Consider the following 20,797-nt stretch of genomic DNA (forward strand, 5'->3'; position numbering starts at 1 on the left):
GCCCCCTCCCCGGGACCTCACCCACTCACCGCCTCTTACCAGAGCGACACGAGGCCGCTGCAGGCCCTAAAATAGTGGACGCGGCCTCCAAGTGGAGTTCTGAAAGTCTCAAAAGTATGGGGGGGCAGGGGGGTTCTTTCTCCTATTTCTTTTTTTGTTTGTTTGTTTGTTTTTCCTTAGAGTCGTTGTGGCCGCGTCCTTCCCCTCACCCAGCGGTACCCGCCAGAACCTCAGGAGCGATGGGACTGGGGGGGTCCCGGAGGCGCCAGAGCCCTCTGAGACCCCTAAAGGGGCAGAGAGAGGGTCCCTGAGGGACGTGGGGAGGGTCGCTGAGGGACAGAGGAAGGGGCCCTGAGGGGCGAGGAAGATCCTTGAGGGGCGGGGAGAATCCTCGAGTGGCGGGGGGGGTGGTCCCTGAGGGACAGAGGGAGGATCCTTGAGGGGCAGGGGGAGGATCCTTGAGGGGCAGGGGGATTCCTGAGGAGCAGGGGGATTCCTGAGGGGTGGAGGGGATCCCTGAGGAGCAGGGGATTCCTGAGGGTCAGGGGGATTCCTGAGGGTCAGGGAGATCCTCTCAAGGCGCCAGAGCCGCCCGAGCTGCGGGAGCCCATGAAGTGCCGGAGGTCCCTAAGGCGCGGGGGTGTCCCCTGAGGTGCAGCCGCCGCCTCCTCCTCTCCTCCGGGTCCGGGCTCTTCCCGCACCCCCAGCCCCGGCTCCTCCGGGTCAGCACCCCCCCCTTCCCGGTTCAGCATCCCCCTTCCCGGGCCAGCACCCCCCCCTGTCCCGGCCTGCGCCATGGCCGGGCCGGCGGAGAAGGAAAAGGCCGCAAATGAGGCTGAAAACCCTGGGTGTGCCTCAGGGCTGGTGTGAGGGCTGGAGGCAGAGCTGTCCTTGTCTCACCTGTTTAAAATCGCTTTTAAGCAAAACACCGTTAGCAACACACCACCCTGGTGAGGCACAGGTTTCAAAGCCAGGAGGTGCGTTCTTACAAGATTTCTTTTCCTCTCCCACCTCTATCCTGTTACCATTCCAAGCAGTTCAGGGGGTGCTGATGAGAACACACACACACACCCTGTCACCCCAGCTCTAGAAATGTCCATCTGTCTGGTCGGGAAGAACACGGTGTTTTCTGAATCCTTATGTTTTTCTAGGCTATTTCCTGATCTCTTTCCAAAGACCTTTCCCCTAGCTCAGTTGACAACAGCTGCGGCAAAGCTCCTCCTCGAGGGAGGAGAGAAGCCACCATTGATGCTAAAGAATAACTTCACCACATTAAACCAAAAGAGGATGGGTGCTGCTGTCAACCCAGGAAGGCTCTGAGGGTGAGAGTTGTTGGTGGGATACACTCCAGGCTTTGCAGGGTCATGTTTGCCTGTCAGCTGCCTTGGTGGGCTTCCAGCGCTACCTGCAAGCTGTGGAAGTCAGGGCGCTTTCTGCCTCGTGTCTGGGAGATGTGCCAAGCACAGAGTCCTAAAGGAATGGACAGGATGGCAGGACAAGGGCAACAGATCAGCATGCAGGAGAAACAACCATTAGAAGATCTGGAAATACCCCTTGTAAGGAGAGAAACCAGGACCCTCTACCAAGAGCAGCCTTGTTTGTTTTGCTTCGGAGTTACTTGGGAACTCATCTTCCTCCCAAGGTCTGGCATGCATGTTTGTGTCTCTGTGTGTGCAAACTCTAATTCTGGCTAGGTCACTGCTGTGAATTAAATGTTTCTCTAAACCCTTTTGTGCCTTCAGTTGGGGCAATTTATTGACATTTTTTAAAACTTGCTGTCTTTGAATCAGTACAGGGGTCAAAAATACTGCCAAGACATAAACAGAAATAGAAAGGAGCTTGGTGGGCTCTGGTGACCGGCCTGGGTGTTGCAACAGGAGTGTTGTTTGGGGATTGTCAGAGCATTTGTTGTCTGGTCATTCAGAGTAAGAAATTTGAGAGAAGTAGAAAAAAATTGAGGTGCTTCCAAACTCTGCTGCGTGAGTCCACTTCCCTCCCCTGGGTAATGGGAGCTTTTGAGGAAATTCCTTTCTGAGGGAATGGGGTTGTGCTCAGCTGAGGGATGCAAGGGCCTGTTGGGGTTTGCTTGTTCTCAGCACAGGTCATTGGCTTTTCTGGGTAGATTTTCAGCCAGCAAAGGCTCTGAACAGATACAGGGATGCAGAGAGGTGGGATAAGACCCTGAGGTGTTGGTCTCTGTTCCTTGATGTCCAGTCCAGCAGGAACCCCTGGGAAGAGCTGGCTCACCTCACTGTTTGTCCTCCTGTTTGTCCTCTTGTCCTCCTGTTTGCTGTCACCCCAAGGACTGCAGCTGTTTCCCACTTTCAAGGACCAGGTCTGACAGAGCACAGTGGGATCTCTTCCAGTGATTTCTTGCAGCAGAAGCAATGCAATAACCTGTGCAAGACACAGGGTGAGAAGAAGGGCAGAACCTGCCTTTCAGTGACTCTCCTCCTGCCACTGCTTGGTCTCCAGGTCTGTGAGGCCCTGCAGACATAGGGTAGAAAGAGTGTGGTGGCAGTGTTGGGACTTTGCTTGTGTCACAGCCATCCTGAGGACAGAAATGAGGCCTTCTTGCCAGAAGAGAAGATGAGGGAAAGAGGAATGGCTCTTGGCAGCCATGGAGATCCTAATCTGCACCTTTGGAATAAACATGATCTCCCAGAAAATAAAAGCATCAATGGTGTCTTTCACCAAGGCTGAGAATTCCTCTCGACTCCTTCTCCAAAGGGACAAAGTGGCTGCAGAATCTAGCAGAGAATCGGCAGCAGCCCCCTTGACGTTCCTGTGCTCGGTCCCAGCGGGGCAGTGTTGCCTCACAGCTGAAAGGGAGAGCCCAGCCTGCTGCCTGCTTGTCTGCAGCCTCACAGCTGGCTCACAGCTGGCTCTCCTTGCCAGCACCTTCCTCTCCAGGAGAGCTGCATCCCATGAAGCATGGTGTGTCCCACTGATTCCCATTGTCCTCTTCACCTGTGTGCAGTGGTGAACACAGAACTTTTCCTGGAACGGGGAAAAAGATTTCTGGGAGGGTGAGAAGACAGAAGAGAGCACCTGCTTTTTCTGGGCATCAGTGGGGAGAAGTATCTGTTTGATTCACTCTGAAAATATCTCCTTTTATATGAAGGATTGCCTGTCTTCTGCACCCTTAATGTGAAATATTTTGTGCATCTCCAATATATTCATCCCTGGGATGTCAAAGGAGAGATGAGGGGGAAGGAGACCACTCAGCAGATGCTGCTAGGTGGTGGCTTCAGCCCTTACCCTGGTGCTTTCCAGGTGCCCTCTCCACATCCTGGTGGAAATCTGTTGGAGCACCCAGGCTGCTGTGCATTACATTCAGCAGCCTCAAACCCAGGAGCTCTGATTTTGTTCTTTTGCCTTGGAAATAAAACCATTCCCTTCAGCAACAGGGTGGTTTGTAAGGCTCCATGTGGTCAGGGCACAAGCTGACAGCTAGGGTTTGTTTTTAGAACGTGTGGAGGAGTTGGAGGGACTGCTGTGGTTTGAGTTCCCTGCAGTGTGCAGACCAAGAGACCAGGTTTGGGAGACTCACCCTCCTCTGCCCACAAGAAACTGCCAGGTAAACAAGGAGTTCAAACGTTTTTCTGCTTCAGGGATCAGCAAAGTCTGTGAACATTGGATTCTTCACTTCTGTCTCTAAAACAATCTTCAAACTGTTGTCAAGATATGATAAGTGCTGGAGGCATCCACTCATCCCAGCTGAGCTCCATGGGCAGCAAGCAGGAGTGCAGCATGAACCACAGCAGCTGACCAGGCACCATGTATGGCTTTGGTTTGGTGATTTTAACAATTATTTCACCATTCACCAGCAGCATCTTAATGAATTTTTTGTGGACAGGCTGGAGAGGGTCCAGAGAAGAGCCATGAGGATAATCAGAGGACTGCCATACGAGGGGAGGCTGAAAAAATTGGGAATGTTCAGCCCTGAGAAGGCTCAGGGGAGACCTTATTACCATGTTCCAGTGCTTAAAAGGGAGGCTAGAAAGATGGAGACTCCAATTTTCCAAAGGAGTCCCACGGACAAGAGAAGGGGCAATGGGCACAAGTGGCTTCTGGGGAGATTCTGATTGAACACCAGAGGACAATTTTCCCCCTGTGGACAGTCAGACATTGGAATGGTCTCCCATGGGAAGTGGTGGATTCCCCCACTCTGGAAAGTTTGAAGTCTCAGCTCAGTGAGTGCTGGGACATCTCACATCAGCAATTATATCAGAAGGGTTGGAGCAGGTGATCCTTGAGGCCCCTTCCAACCTGCCATTCTAGGATTCTGTGATTTTATAATTGCACCATTTGGGGTACAGCAGCTGTGGCATTCATCACCACAATTGTTATATTGAGGAGGAAATGATCATCACTTAATGGAGGAGAGAACAGCAAAAGAGATTCCTCTGATGAAAGACCAGGTGCTTCAGTGACCCTCATTACAGCCTTGGATATTTTTATACTAATGAGGGTCCAACAGTGCTCGAGGTTGAGCCCCCCTGGCCTAATTTAAATCATCTATAAATCAGGTTTTTTTTAAGTCTAAGCATCTTCACCAGGCTTTGGCCACAGGCAGTGAAGAACACTTGCAGAAAGCAATTTCTGTCACTTTAAAAGAGGTTTCCTTAGGGTTGGAATGAATCACTCCTCCATGGGTGCTGGTTTCCCCCATTAACTCTGGACAGACTTTTCCATCCAAGCCAGCCAAGCTGAAACAAGGGCACATGAATCCTTATCCAGGGCTGTTCAGGAAGCTGGATGCAGGATGGAAATTGGAATCCAGACTGCCTGTGTGCCAGGCTGAAGCTCAAATGATTGCTCTGTCCCTCCTTTTCTAATCTGATAGGCAGGTTAACTGCTGAGCCCAGGGGAAGTTTTCCTGTGCAGCTGAAGGCCTTCTGTTTCTGGCAGCTCTTCCCCTGGCATTCTTCTCCAGCAGTAAATCATGGAGTGGCAGAGGCTGGAAGGACCTCTGGAGAGCATCTCATCCAACCCCCCCCTGCTTCTGTGTCATTCTCAGCCCTGATACAAAAGCTCTTCTGTCTTTTGTGAAATCCGGAGATGCTGCCAAACCCAACTTGGAAAAATATTATTTTGGGGGGGAAAAAAAGTGACAGCTGAGTCCAGCTGTGCCAGCAGAGGCTCAGAGACAAGCTGTCCTGCTGCATGACAGGATGCATAGAAGGGCCAAGTGATGGAAGAGCAGTAGCCCAGCAGGACAATCTCATCAGTTCTCTGCCTTTCCAGCTGGGACCTGGGCTCCTTGCCTTCCAGGGAAGGGGCTGAAGGGCTCTTCTGGTTGTTTTACAGATCCTGGAGGAGGTGAATCAGGATCTGGAGAGATTTGGGAGCTGTCTGCTAACTGAGAGCAAACCTCTGGGCTGGGAGTGTGAGTTGAACCCCCCTGTGGATGCCTGGGGGCAGCAGGTGGATCAGCCTGGAGGAGGATCAGAGATCTCAGCAGAAGAAGGGCTGACTGCTGAGGCCTCCAACTGGAGGTAACTGGGGGAGAATGGGAGTGCCTTGGTGCCTTCCTGGTTGTCCTCAGCAAGGTGCAGGACTGAAATGTGTTGTGTAATGGGTAACAGATGATGCCCAGACAGAAGCACACCTACTGCTGTACTGAACAGCAGTGTCTGTCCACTGTAATGTTCCACATCACCAGTGATCAGCTGTAACTAATGGCCTGCAGTTGATCATAATATTCTTTGGTGTCACCTTCTTGGTTCTGGAGCCTGGCAGTTCCCCTGCTCTGCTCCAGGTTTGCATGCATTCGTTGTAACACAGCCAAAGGGTTGGGATTTTACTTGCAGTTTCATTGGATGTTTCTTATTTTTTCTCAAGTTTCTTAGTTTTAAAAACTGCTCTTCAGGTGCACCAGCTGGCAAGCAATTCCTTGCAGTGGCAGTCTGAGAAACCCCATTGCTCTTCTTCTCTCCTCCTGGCTGAAGCAGTTTTTGCCCTGTCAGAAATGAGCAGTCTGATTCTCACCTCTATTTTGTTCTGCTCTTCCTATTCAAAGTATTTTATCCTCCTGCTGTTGAGCTGCTGCACAACCTGTCTGTCTTCACTCATGTTTTCCTCAGCTGTCTGCATCAGGCTGTCAAACTCTATGGATTTTCAAGCTCCTCTGGAGGTTTCAGCTGTTCACTGGCCATGACTGATGGGGCAGCCAAAGTCACTGAGGTATGAGCTCAGTTGGTCTCCCAGGGCACAGCCCACATCCTGGAAGCACTGGTTAGAGACAGGAGCACTGGCCAAGGATGGAGGAGAGCTGATCTGGCTCTGAGCACGGCCTTCCCTTGCTCTGTGCCTCAGCTGCATCTCCAACTGCCTTTCTCCTTTAATGACAAAGTCTTTGTGCCCAGGATAGCTTTTATATTTACCTACAGTACTCTGTACCTTTGCTGCACATGAGACCCACAGGACTCCAGGTAGCTGGAACAGTGTCCCATGTGGTTTTAGTAGGAGTTATTTTGTTTTCCTCTCCCCTGTGTGGAGTGGCAGTTAAATGTCTTGGTCTTGATCCATCCCTGATGTAAATTAAGCAAAGTAACAGACCTGCCCAATCTGAAGATTTTGTCTCTGCCTCTCAGCAATACCTTTTGCACTATGTAGCTTGCCCTGTAAGGTTCAGAGAAAATCTATCCCTTAAGTAGCTAGCCCTGGGTATTTTAATTCAATAAAAAGAAAGAGAATAAGGCAGTTACCTCTTTCCTGCAGCTCTTTGGGTGCTGGTGACATCCAGCAAACACAAACACGTCCCAGTCCCCTGGCACATGTGCTCCTTTGCAGACTCTCTGTCCAGATGCCAGTGGTGCAGAAGCCCAAGGGGGCAGGGATGCTCAGCACCCCCCTTTGTGACACAGATCTGTGTCACTTCTGTCTGCAGCAGCCAGGCAGGAGCTGGGCACTTTGAGGGACTCTCAGCAGCAGTGCAGATGCACTGTGGTGCAGGAGTGGTTCTCCTGAGCCTAGGGCACCCTGGTGTTAGTTATGTGGTTCATTATGTGTTGTGATCTTCTGAGTTTCTTTTCCCACCCCCAAAATAGTCACTGGGTGTCCCTGGATCTCTGAAAAATGCTTTTGAGCATCTGACAACTCGTGACCCCAAGAAGTTCTGGACCTCTGGGCAGTGGATGAGGCTCTGATGTCAGTGGGTGCTCTGAGGTGGGCAGCAGCCAGAGCTGCAGCTCATGGTGTTAGTGACAACTGAGAAAATGAAGGGTGTGGGGAACTGATAAAGCCAGGTCCTGGTTTAGGAAACTTCAGCAAAAGCCATCCAAATCCTCTGCACATAGCTCTGCTTTTTAACCATCCCAAACATCTCTCCACTGATGCATGCAGTGCACACAGGCAGGTACAGAGCTGTGCTCCTTGCTGAGTTAACAGACTGATATCCAGCACTAAATCTAAACCTTGAGCAAGACAGCCAGACCCATCCCAGCTGGGACTGAGGAAACATTCCTGGCCATCAACTTTTATTCCTTGGCTAGTGTTAGGAACAGTGTGATGGGCCAGGAAACCTTGGAACTTGGCTGCAGAGACAGAAAAGTGGAAGGGGACTCACCTGCATCTGATGAAGCTGCAGCTGGTTTCATGGTGGAAGCAGTGAAAGGGTCAGCAGGATTCCCAGTTCTGTTGCACCTTTGTTTTTCTTGGCTCTGGAATATACCCCATGGTGCAATCTGCTCACAAAGCACTGCCACCTCCAGCTGTCCATCTGCATCCATTGCTTGGGTCACTGGCAGCTAAACAGAGCCCAGGTCACAGAATGACAGAATTGTCACACATGGAAAAGACCTCTAAGATCACCAAGTCCATCCATCGAGCCAGGGAAACTCCCCATGTCCACTGGAGCATGTCCTGAAGTGCCACATCTATGTGATTCTTGAATATCTCCAGGGATGGTGGCTCCACCACCTCCCTGGGCAGCACATTCCAGCACCTGACTACTCTCTCAGTAAGGAAATTCTTCCTGATGTCTGGGTTAAACCTCCCCTGGGGCAGCTTCAGGCCATTTCCTCTGGTCCTACAATTATTTCCAGGAGAGAAGAGAGCAGCACCCACCTCCCTGCAACCTCCTTTCAGGGAGCTGGAGAAAGCAATAAGGTCTCCCTTCAGCCTCCTCTTCTCCAAACTAAAGAATCCCAGTTCCCTCAGGAATCCCCACAGGACTCGTTCTCCAGACCCTCCACCACCTTTGTTGCTCTTCCCTGGACATGATCCATCAGCTCCGGGTCCTTCTGGTTGTGAGGGGCCCAGAGCTGAGCACAGCACTGGAAGTGTTCCCAGCTCCTTCCTAGTGCTTAACTCTGGCAGCATTGCTTATCCAGGGTCACTGAGAGATGAGCAGCTAATCCATACTCCTAGACAGCACGAGGTAACTTCAAAAGAGCTGCTGCTTAAACCAAAATTGATTGATAGAGAAAAAATAATGCCAAAATTATCTTCTCCTCCTTCCCTGCAGCCAACGGAACTGAGACAGTGGCCAGGAAGCAGCCAGATGGCACATATCTTCTCTACGGTTTTAAATCAGCTGCTGATTCTGATGTGGCATTAACCCTGGCCAGGGTAGCAGATGCTGAAGGATGTGTGAAACAGGTCTGTCTGAGGGTGGAACCCAGGAAGGAGCAGGGGAAGGAGCAGGGCCGTTGTTTAGGGTTTTTTTTTTTTTACATCCTTGGCTCTTTGCAATGAAATCCTCTCCCGATGCCCCAGGGTTCTGGTGGGCTGTCCCTGTTCTTCCTGAAGGTTCAAGATGAGGAGGGAAAGCTGAACAACATCCAAATCCAAAGGCTGAAGGACAAGTTGGGCACACAGCAGATGGCCACAGCAGAGCTATGGCTTGAGGGAGCTCCAGCAGAGCTTGTAAGTAAGGTTTCACCTTCCTTGTGGGACCAGGCAGGCTCATGGGGGGGGGCTTGGCAGTGATACTAGCTGGAAAAGTCCCTTTCTTCCACTTCTGTGGCTGGCTGTTCACTCCACAGAACACTGCACCAGCAGGATTGTGAGGGGGACAGAGCTGAAAAGAACTGAGGAAAAGATGGATAAAAACAAACAGAAAATATTTTAGTATTTTAAACTGCTCATTTTCTTAATCCAGGTACATTGACCCTGCTGAGGGACAGCCCCATGTAGTAAGCAGGAACAGGCACTTGCAGCCCAGAAACCAACCAGGTCCCTGGCTGCATCAAAAGAGGCACAGACAGAGGGCAAGGGAGGGGATTCTCCCCCTCTGCTCTGCTCTGCTCTGCTCTGCTCTGCTCTGCTCTGCTCTGCTCTGCTCTGCTCTGTTCTGCTGAGACCCTACCTGGAGTTCTGTGTCCAGTTCTGGAGTCTCCAACACCAGAAGGACACAGAGCTCCTGGAACATGTCCAGAGCAGAGCCACTGAAATGCTCAAATGCCTGTGAAGCCAGGCTGAGGGATTGGGGTTGTTCAGCCTGGAGAAGAGGAGGCTCCCAGGTGAGCTCAGAGCAACCTTCCAATACCTGAAGGGGCTACAAGAAAGCTGGAGGAGGGCTTCTGGTATGGGGGTGTGGTGAGAGGACAAGAGGAAATAATTTAAAACTTGAATAGGGGGGATTTAGGTGAGACATTAGGAAGAAATTCTTCCCTATGAGGGTGGTGAGATGCCGGAACAGGTTGCCCAAGGAAGTTGTGGCTGCCCCCTCCCTCCCTGGAAGTGTTCAAGGCCAGGATGGATGGGGTTTGGAGCAACCTGGTCTGTTGAGAGGTGCCCCTGCTCATGGCAGGAGGTTGGAACTGGTTGAGCTTTCAGGTGATGGCTGTGTTCCTCTCCTCAGTGCAGGTGAGCCCACCTCAGCAGGGTGTTACTTGTTTTTTCTGCTCCTAGCTGGGACAGCCAAAGAATGTGCCCAAACTGAAAGCTTCAGATAAGTATTCTGAGGGCATCTTACAATCCTGCTCTTTAAAAGGCACTTTACAAAAGCAGAAGGGAAAGAGAGCTCATTTGGGGATACTTAGGCACTGCAAGAGAAATGCAGATGATTTCATCTCAGCAGTGGAGAGTTTTGCATCATCAGAGTTCCTCACGACACCATCACCAGCAGTGTATTTTTTATGTGAGAGAGCCACCTTCCTGAATCCACAATAACTGTGAGTTTTGTTTCTTCACTGGAAAAGCACCACAAGGCTGCTGAATACTAAACCTGCACTAGGGCATTACTGCATTAGGACTTCCTATTTTTATTCCCACTGAAAAAAATGGAAAGAGCCAAAGGAAATCTCTTGCTGTCTCTTCAGATTTGCTGTTCTCTGGCTTTACCTACAGGCTGCTCTTTTAAGGGTGCTCAGGTGGTCACAGAGAGTTCACAGCAGCTCAGAATTTCATGAAGGTGATGCTGTTATGTCCTGTAAAGGGAGACAGGAACCAGCCTGACATGCCTGATCCACACATCAGGGGGCATTCTCCCTGGGATTAGATTATTAATCCAGATACAGCAATCCAGATTACATCAGACCAGGTACACTGAGGGAACCCTGGGCCTTTGCTTTCTCCTCCAGACCCTCCAAGAAGGGAAAGTTCTGGGCCCCTGCATTGCCCACAGCACAGACAACTGGACAGGTCCTTCAGAAACATACCAGCCAGAGTCTGCTCCAGCTGGCAAATTCTGTTACACTCCAACCCCTCCCAGCTCAGCTGTATTCTGTACCCAGCACCTCTCTGCCCTCCAGAGATGTGTATCCTCTCAGACAGCTTTTGATAAAGGGAAAAACAAAGATTTGGCTACCAAACAAGAAACCCAAATCTGCTCATGGGCAGGACTGAGCACACCTCCTCTCCTCCAGCTGCTGAACATCTGGGTCCTCAGAGGAGCACTAAAGACCAGGAGTCAGAGCAGGTACCTGCACAGTGTCAGGATTCATTATTAACCAAGCTCATCATTGCTCTGGCACTCCCACAAACCACACTGTGTATGAGACTGGAGGGTGAACACGTGGGCACTGACTTAAAGGGTCTCCAAATTTCAGTAGGTGCCACTTGCATTTGCTGCTGGTGTCACACTGAGGTTGGCTCCTGGAACAGCTGAGCTGGGGGAGCAGCGTTGATGCACTCAGGTTGGATCTATAAGATCACATTCAGCAAATTCAGCCTGGACCTGTTCAGGAATTCAGGAAGCTTTTCCCTTATGCCTTCAGCAGGCACTGCTGAAGGAAAGGCAGTCTGGGATGGATTTCTGCAGAGATCCCCTGCAGCATCCAGCAGGAATGTGCTGAGCTTCTACTCCAGAATCAGGGTTTTACTTCCCAGGTGATAAGCAACCTCTTTTGGGGCTCCAAATCCTTTTGGCCTCTGGGACTCTGACACATTTTGAAACATCTTCCCCATTACCAATTAGTGAGGAAATCATTTAGCCCTTCATAAAGGGATTTTTTTACCACTCCAATCCATTTCCTTTTTACTCCAGCACACAGAACTGGTACAATTGATTTTATGTTTGTCCCTCAAGTTTCATAGCTTGCAGGATATGCGCATGGTGACACAGTCTGCTTTGGAGAAAGCAGCATTTTGTTAGTACAAGCATGGCACTACAGAGAGATTCCCCTGTATCTCAGAATAATTCCCCCTCCCTCCCTGACCCCACTGCCACCTATTTTTGCTTTCATCCTGTGGCAGTTGCCTCTAGTGATGGGACTGTGATCTGGGAGCAGGAATCCAGCATCATAATTATCCTCAGGAAAAGGGAAAGACAGAGAACTTCCTCACCCTTGCAGAATGTGATTATGAGAAGCTGAAATTCTGGGGTTCTTGACACACAAACCACTCTGTGTCCAGAAGGAATCAGTCTGCAAAGTCTCAGGACAACACAGGGTGAGAAGAGCAAATGTGAGAGAGAGTCCTTGGCTCCTGCTCAGCCCTGGTGGGAATTTCAGGTGGATACTGCAAGGGGACAGGCATTTCATGTTACACTAAATTAATTATTAGGTGGAATATGGAGCCAGAGCACTGGGTGTACTTTATGATTCACTTCCAATCTGAAAAGTGACTGCAAAACAGTGCTCTGAGTGACTCTAAAATGAATTGTTTGATGATTGCATTTTAGTCACCGGAGGTTAAATTTGATGCAGTTTGGAAATGCCAGCCCTGCAGAGCTGGGAATCAATGATTTTATGGATCACAAATGACTGTGGAGGGCTGGCACTCGAGCTGTAAATCAGACATACAACCTAAGGCATGTGCTAATGTTTTCAGGGCTTTTACAGACCATAACCACAATTTTAACAGAGCAGGAAATAAACCAAGGTTATTAAAGTGCTACTGCAGGTTTGCTTGAAACATTAATAGGAGACTTGTGCTTCTTTGGTTGTTCTCATGATTGTTCTTGATGTAAAAACCATCTTGTTTGGCAGCTAGTGAGAGCAAATGCATGAGTAGCATCTTAAAATTCCTCCATGAAAACCAAATTAATTGGAAATCTTGGAGCTGCAAAGCTCTTTTGCTCTCTGATGGCTTTAGCCAGGAAAGAAGCATTACAGCCCTCAGGAACTGGAGCAGATCAACATGCAGGAGAGAAAACAGGAGCTGCTTCTGCCTCAGGCAGCATCCCTGGAGCAGCTTTCCAGCCTCAAATGCAGGGGAGGGGGTGGAAAAACCCAGCTTGAGCTTTCAGAAGATTCAATGCTTTCTGGTTAAGAAAAGAGCGAGTGTAATCCGAAACAAACAAACAAATATAGCATAAATTATTGGAGAGCAAAGAGAATACAATGCTTTTTTTTTTTTTTTTTTTCCCCTCAGGTTAAAAATGATTCTTTTATATTCCTGTTATTTTGCCTAAGTCTTTACAAGTGGAGCAGCAAGACCAGAGCTGTTCTACCCCAGCCCTCAGCACACGGTGCCAACAGAAGCGCTCGTGTCGCTTCTGTGCTGGGCCTTGGGACACTCTGGCTTCCACCCAAGCTGCTGGGAACATGTTTGTGCCTTTGGGGTTTTTGATCCTTGTTAGCAACAAGCTCCCAGCTACTTTTAAAAACATCTTATTAGCATTCTGTGGGCTTGGGAAGGTTCCTTGGACTTTATCTTGGCTCTAGACCTAACCGCTTTCATGACGATGTTTTTGTATTTGTACAGCATATGCTGTGTTTGTGTCTTGCTTTGCCCAGAGCACAGAATGGCATCCATTGAGGAGCATGTTTTTCTTGTATTAATAGTCAGAAAATACAGGGTGCTGGTTAGGCAGGAGGTGTCATGCCCAGACCTACTGCAGAAAACAAAACTGGGTTCAGCTTGTGCAGCCCAGAGCCCTGCTGTGCAAATAAGCTGCATTTGCACATACTGGCAAGTGGAACTGCATGATCACTTAAGCACTGAAAGCCTCAAAACTATCAAAAATCAGTTCTGCACAGCAGATCCTTATAGGCTGCAGTTTCATAAATAACCTGCAAATGAGACTAATTAACAGAAAGCATCTCCTACCACCTGCTACGCTCCCTAACTATGTAATGGGTCCTTTTTGCCATCCTGTCCAAGGTAATCCTTTAGTTCTACTGCAGAGAGGCAGGGCTGAGACTTGGCTTTGAATGTTGAGTATTAGAGATATTGAGTGATTATTGAATATTGAGAGGTTTCTGGAGGCTCCTGGCTGAGCCAGACCCCAGTGCCAGCAGGGCCTGGGGCACCCAAACTGTGCTGCACCAAGAGCTGTGGTGCAGGGTCTGAGGTGGGTGATGTGGGTGGGTGAGAGCTGGCTGCTGCTCTACAGGTGCAGCCTTGGGAGGACTGAGATGTCATCCCTGCCTGACAGAGGGCAAGTTCTTCTCCTTCCATCCTTCTTTAGGGGGAGTAAGAGGGGAAAGGCAGGTGAAAGGCCAACATCTGCTGGTCACATCCAGGCAGCCATGGGCATGTCATGGCAAAGGAGCAGCTATTTTAGACTCTCTCAGCTGACTGTCACTTGTGCTTTCCCAAGGTAGTTGTGATGCTGGAGAAAAAGCTGCTTAACCAGAGGGAGCTTCTTGGTTGTGCTTTTGGGCACAGTTAAATGCCTGATGTCACAGAATCACAGAATGATAGGGATTGGAAGGGACCTCAAGAGTCCAGGGCAGGATCACCCAGTGCAGGTCACACAGGAGTGCATCCAGGCGGGTTTGGGATGTCTCCAGAGAAGGACACTCCACCAGAAGAGAGCTACCTGGGTCCTGTCCCACTGACACAACCTGCAGAGAAAAGCTCCTTTCAGTTTGCATTTCATCCAGTGAAATGCACAGACAAGGGAGGTCGCCTACAGCTAGAGACAGGTACAGGTGTGCAAGGCAGAGAGAACTGGAGGTGTGATCAGGTCCCCCCCATACCCAGCTGGAAAAACAGCACAAAACCGGTCCCAAGTGGGTCTGGCTGGCAGGAATTCTCCATCCTCAAGTCAAGGCTGTGAGTTCCCTTTTGGACACATCCCCTTTCCTGCCCTGGCTGCTCCACCTCCTGCAGTGCCCGTCCCAGCCACCTCCATTCCAGCTTTCTGTTAGTCACTGGGGAGTGTGATCAGGGTTTCATCAGCCCCGTTTCCTTGAAGGAGGTAACTACACGGTCATTTTTCCTGCCATTGTTTTCTTTGCAGAAAAAAATGGGATTGGCTTCCAGCCCTGGGAAGTTGGAGGCTGCCGAGGAGCAAACGCTGGGGGCTCTCAGCAGCCTCAATGGTTTCACCCAAGCAGCTGGGTCCAGGCAGGCAGTGACCATGGAGCTGGCAGCAAGAGACTTCTCCTACACCCTAGCAAGGATCTCTGCAGGGATGGGTGAGATACACGATGGATTTCAGAGCAGGAGAGACCTTGGAATCAGTCCTAGATCAGGTGGTTTCACCCCTTCTGGGTAACTCCTTTCTTTTGAAGAAAGCTCCATCCCAACTTTCTTTCCAACTAAAAAGCACTCAGCCTGGCAAAGGCTGTGGAGAAGTAACCACCTCCCTCCTCATGAGCCTTTGCTGATTTGGCTGGAGCCCAGGAACTCATAGAATGATTTGGGTTGGAAGGGACCTCCAAAGCTCACCCAGTCCAACCCCTGCACTCAGCAGGGACACCCTCACCTCCATCAGGGTGCTCCTCAGGCCTCACCTTGAATATCTCCAGGGATGAGGCCTCAACCACCTCCCTGGGCAACCCTTGTTCCACCACCCTGATGGGAAAGAACTTTTCCCTAACATCCAATCTAAATCTCCTCTTCACCAATTTAAAGCCATTGCCCCTCATCCTATCACTCCAGGCCCTTGCACACACTCCCTCTCCAGCCTTCCTGTAGACTCCTTCAAACACTGGAAGGTCACTATTAGGTCTCCCTGGAGCCTTCTCTTCTCCAGGCTGAACACCCCCAGCTCCCTCAGCCTGGCTTTGCAGGAGAGGTGTCCCAGCGCCCTGAGCATTTTTGTGGCCCTCCATCAGATCCATGTCCTCCCTGTGTTGAAGGCTCCAGAGGTGGATGCAATACTCCAGGTTGACTCCAAGACTGATGTCTCCCACTCTTACACAGGAGCCCTTTCAGTTGATCATGCAGCTCAGGCTGATGCCTCCTCTACAGACATCTCAGCTGCTCAGAGGGAAGCAAAACCCCTCCTCTAGCCCAGGTTTCTCTTGCAGTGCTGCAGGCTTTGCTCTGCCTCCCCAAGCCATTCCCATCATCACAGGAACAAACAGCATTTAGGGTTGGTTGCCTTGGGGATCTCCACTCCAGCAGTGATGAGAGGGACCCCAAATTAAAACCATCACTGTCACCATGCCATAGCTGGGACAAACCTTTTGCATTCTTTGTTCAGGAGCTGTGCCTGGTGGCCATAGAGTTCCAGAATGGCAGCTATGAGGTGGAAGAAGTGCTTCTGGACAGGACATTGGTGTATGGGGACAGCCCTGCCTGCTGTGGCAGCCTGTGACCCCCCCAAAGCCACCAGCACCTTCTGCCCCCAGGGAAGAAGCTACAACCCCAAACAATCCCCAAATCCTGATCCACCCAAGTCCCCACTACAGAGGTGGTGGGAACATTCCACCAGGGGCCAGAACAAATCCTGCTGGAGGAACCTCCAGCTGCTCCACCTGCTCCAGCAGCAGCATCACATCCACCCAGCCCTAAGAACCTCTGCAGAGCTGCTGAGGAACCCTCAGAATGCTCCATCTTCACCAAACACTCATCCCCAAAGCCCAGTGCCTTGGCAAACCACAGTGCTGCCCACGCTCACTGCCATCCAGGAGGTCACAGCACCTCTTGTGATGGGCTTTTTTCTACCCTGCAATTAACTTTTCCTAATACATGAGCTATAATTTGCCTAAAAATAAGCCCTGCAAACTGGGAGCCCTGCAGATGCACCAGTACAGAAAACACAAGGGACTGTAAAATTGTCATCATGTAGGAAAATGACAAATTTATTAAGATCTAAATCTTCCCTTGGAGGCTACAGCAGCATAGATGCTGCCCACAAACAAACAAGCACTGAGGTCTAACACTTCATACTGCTGCTAAACAGCTCTCTGCTCTCAGAGGCTTGCATGTTCTAAAGCATTTGATGCCCTTGAAATAATTAATCATGACTTCAGATGGCATTTTAATCCAGACTAAAAAAACCAAACCAAACCAAACCAAACAAAAAAGTACAATCAATTCCATCACCTGTTGTCACTGCAAGGTAAAAGTCATTTAGCAGCAGAACTATGAGAAAACACTTTATGTTAAAGAGTAAAATGAAACCAGCAGCATTTTTAAAAAGGTGAAAATCTGAAGAATATGCTCATTTAAAATCCCAAACTGTAACAATCTGAGCCCTGATGCTGGGTTACAGGGGGGGGAAAGGGAGGAAATGGGAATGTGCTGTTCCTCTGCCCAGAAAAGCTGCACAGCTCTGGGGTGTAGAGAGTGGCACAGACAGCCCTGGCACAGGAAAAGGTCATCACTCTTTCTGTGGCATTGCCTTAGCACTGGGGGGTTCTCTCTTTACCAAAAAACAACTTCCCCCTGCCCTGCTGTCCAGCACCCGGCCCAGGGTGCTGAGCCCCAGGAGAGTGGAAGTTCTGCAGATAAAGACCCTGAGCAAAGGCTGTGCCAGGCAGTGCCAACACAGCTGCCTCATTCAACTTAAGAAGAGACCCAAAATCGCTGGGTTTGCTTTTTAACCAAGAAAAATTAAAAGATTTAACCATGAAGCTGAGCAATGGAATCAAAGGGCTATGGAGAACCTGAGCCTGAAAACACCAACCTCTGACTGCCTCTGGGCACAGCTTCCTCCAGACCTCCCCTGGGTCATTCGGGGACCTATGGAGGGGGCAGCTACAGCCTGGCCAGGACACCCCTGCCCACACTCACCTGGGAAACAGCTCTGCACGGGGCCAGTGCCCTCCACAGCATTCCAACAGCTCAGGACTTCTCCCAGGGTGTGCTCCTGGATCCCTTCCCAGGGGGTTCCCGACACCTTCATAGAATCACAGCACAGTTTGGGTTGGAAGGGACCTTAAAGCTCCCCCAGTGCCACCCCTGCCATGGTCAGGGACACCTCCCACCAGCCCAGGTTGCTCCAAGCCCCATCCAACCTTCAACACTGCCAGGGATGGGGCAGCCACAGCTTCTCTGGGTAACCTATTCCAGTTCCTTACTACCCTCATGGTGAGGAACTTTTTTTCCTAATATCTAACCTAAATCTCCCCTCTTTCACTTTAAAACCATTCCCCCTTGTCCTCTCACTGGTGTCACTCCGGTTCCCCCTGTCACTCTCACTCTCATGCTGGTGAAAGGCCTCACCCCAGCATTCCTGGAGCCCCTTCAGGCACTGGAAGGTGCTCTGAGCATCCCCTGCTCCAGGCTGAGCACCCCCAATCCTCTCAGGCTGTCTTCTCCCCTTCACCCCCCCCAATCCTTTGGTTTTCCATCCTCCAGGCTGCCCCCCCCCCAGCCCTCAGCCTACAATTAAGCTGTGATTAACAACCTGCTGCCCAGCCCTGCCAAACATCTCCAGTGCCACCAGCCCCCAGTACCTGTGCCCCCCCAGGAGTGGCTGGGCTGGCTGCATCCCACCTGAGCTGCAGATGGATCTTTCCCTGCTACCAGGGGGTCCTGGTCCTCAGCCACCGATGCCATTTGGGAGCCTCTCTGAGCCTTACCAGAGGATGGTTCAGGCAGCACTGGGGCTGCACACTGCCAGCCCAGCCCTGCTCATCTGATCCTTCAGCTTTTCCAGAGCTGTAACAATGAGGAGAGGAGAAGGAGAGGACGTTCCTCAGGGAGAAGGGATCACCTGGCAAGGAGGTGCCAAGCAGCATCACCCTGTGCTGCAGAGCCACCAAGACCCCAGAAGTGCAGCCCTTGTGCAAGGCAACAGCTTCCTGCTATGTGGAGGTGAAAAAAATCCTTCAGCTTCCCTCCAACAGTGGCTGAGGGGACACAGAGGTTGTGCTCAGTGTTTGTGGGGAACACCCAAGCAGAGCAGTGGCTGGGCCAGGAGCGGTGCTGTGCACACCACATCTGCACTCCCCCCACTGCAGCCCTCCTCAAGTGTGGAAGGAGCTCAGAAAAATCAAGTTCTGTAGCAGGAAGAGCCTTTCTTGCTCCTGAGGCTCGACGAGCTGCTGACCTCTCCACTGTCTCACACAAGAGTGAGCTTCTCTCTGTGGGTGTGTGTCCCACCTTTATTGGCCCCCTGGTAATAGGGGGGCTGCCCTAACCAGGCACAGGTGGACTCACACCCACTCTTTGGCAACTCGAGGCACCTGGTTTATCTTGTTTCTCTACAAAGTTCTGGTGTATATCTGAAAATCTTCAAATTTTCTGTTCCTCTGCAGGTTTTTAGTAGTGCAAAACATAGATGCTTTGCCTTTCTTTTTATTTTTTTATTTTTTAATTTTTTTTATTCTTGAAGCTGTAAATAGGAGCCCCCAGCTGTGAGCACAGCTCTGCCCCCATTCTGCTGGTTTATTTGATTAAATAAATACCATCAGACTATAAAGCAATCGTGCACCATGTCTGGTGAGAACAGGCCTGGTCCTAAACCCCTCAGTTGCTCAGGGAGTTGCTCAGTCCCTGAGGATTCAGGGCAAATCCTCTCTTGACTTCAAGTAAGAAAAGAAACAACTGAGGGAGAATGAGCTTATGTGAGGGCCAAGGGGCTGGAAGGAGCAAGCAGCCTTAGGAAAAGGAGAATAATCAGACCCTTGTGCAGCAGCCTTCTGCAGGACACACAGCAGTAGAGTTTTCCACCTTCTGGGAAAAGATAAAAAGATAAAGAAGGTATCTTCTTCTAACACTTCTAGGGATTCTGACACTCTAGGGAAGGGAAGCACACTCCTTTCCCCAAGTTTATTGGACTGTTGTATTTAAAACTCTCAAATACTCCAGCAGGATGTTTCTGGGTTTGAGAATATCACAAGAGAAGTTGTAAATTTGTCTGGGCAATGCCCTGTGAAGCTAAATCCCAAGGAGCCAGGGCTCCCCACACCCAGCAATGAGGATAAGGCAGGGAACAAGCACAGCAGAACCAATCTCTGCTCCCTGCCCCACAGCCAGGGCTCAACATCCCCCTCCCAAACACCACTGAGAGGCAGAGGAGCTCCCTGGGCTGCTCCCACCTGTGGGATAAAATCATCCCAGATGCTCCAAGACACAGGTGATGGTTAAGGGGAAAAGGAAAGGCAAGGTGCTGAGGAAGAGGAGATTCTTACACAGCTCCCCTCACTGGGATGGTGGGATCTGGAACTGCCTCTGGATTGTGTGATCCCCCTCCCCAGGACTCTTGCAGCAGGCAAACCAAGCTTAAATTTTTTTCTTCTAAGTTTAGGAACAGTTTGCTGCTCCTCACAAAGACACACAGGGGGAAAGCAGGGAAGCAGAGGCCTTCTGCAGCCTCCTTGATCAAAGGCCTTGGTGTTTCTGCTCAGCCTCAAACAGCTCCTCTACACAGGACAGGGAAGAAAAATTAAAAAGAATAGAAAATGTGTTAGCAAATGCTCCCATGCAAAAGTCTAAACTTTATTCACTTTTATTTATATATTTAACAATTCTAAAGTATTTACTTCTCGCTTTGACAAAAATGAAAAATATAGGAGCACTTTACTCTCTTTAGGAGAGAAGGGTTATATATACAGCTATGGAGAGATACTGGTTCCTCCTTTACATACAAAGAAAAATAATATTAATAAAAAAAGTGCTTCATCGATCAAAAAAAGACTAAGAGCTGCAAGCATTTATTCACACTGTACATCAGAGACCCCAGAAACCCGTATCATAACCTCTTGGCACCTGTCATTAGGAACTGCAGAATCTTAGACTTATTTTTGACTGTCTATGTGCACCACAAACCCACACAATGTTAGTGTGCAGAACTACCCCTGCCCCTACACTCACACCTCTACTCACCCCCTCCATGGAAGAGCCAGAGGCAGGAGCTGGGAGTGATCCTTGTCCTGCTCCAGCTGCCTCTTGGCATGGAACAGCAACACCTGCAGCTCTGCTCCAGCTCATGGCTGCACTGCTTTAGGAACAAACACTTCCAGGTACCCCTCGACCAGAAATCCCATCTTTTTATTTTGCTCTTCCCTCCTGAAAAACTTTTCAAAACCCACACCAGGGGGGATCCCTGGGTGCTCTGTTACAGACTCCCTCCCCTCAGGACACAGGCTGCCACACTAAACCAGCCTCCTGGACATTCATTTTTGTCTTGGGAATCTTCAGCTCAGGCTGCAGCAGGGTAAGGAGCCTTGCAAAGAGTGTGGGAAGGGCAAAGTCACAAATCAAATACCCTGACATCTCTTTTCACCCCCTCACCAGACCTGACAAATAATCAGATTGTTTTCTCTGTGTGATACTC

General features: G+C 50.2%; 1 protein-coding gene across 1 annotated transcript; it reads left to right on the forward strand.

Annotated features, from left to right (window-relative positions):
* The first annotated feature begins 1,364 nt into the window (after nucleotides 1–1,364).
* Nucleotides 1,365–15,578, forward strand: LOC103535457 (acyl-CoA dehydrogenase family member 11-like). Its single transcript, XM_030460709.1, is given in 11 exon segments — nucleotides 1,365–1,599; nucleotides 1,602–1,642; nucleotides 5,314–5,501; nucleotides 6,090–6,189; nucleotides 7,056–7,144; nucleotides 7,146–7,159; nucleotides 8,474–8,607; nucleotides 8,725–8,878; nucleotides 12,381–12,404; nucleotides 14,490–14,759; nucleotides 15,493–15,578. Coding segments are annotated over 11 exon segments (1,335 nt in total).
* Nucleotides 15,579–20,797: the final 5,219 nt, after the last annotated feature.

The sequence above is a fragment of the Calypte anna genome, chromosome 15, assembly GCF_003957555.1.
Source record: "Calypte anna isolate BGI_N300 chromosome 15, bCalAnn1_v1.p, whole genome shotgun sequence".
Taxonomy (NCBI): Eukaryota; Metazoa; Chordata; class Aves; order Apodiformes; family Trochilidae; genus Calypte; species Calypte anna.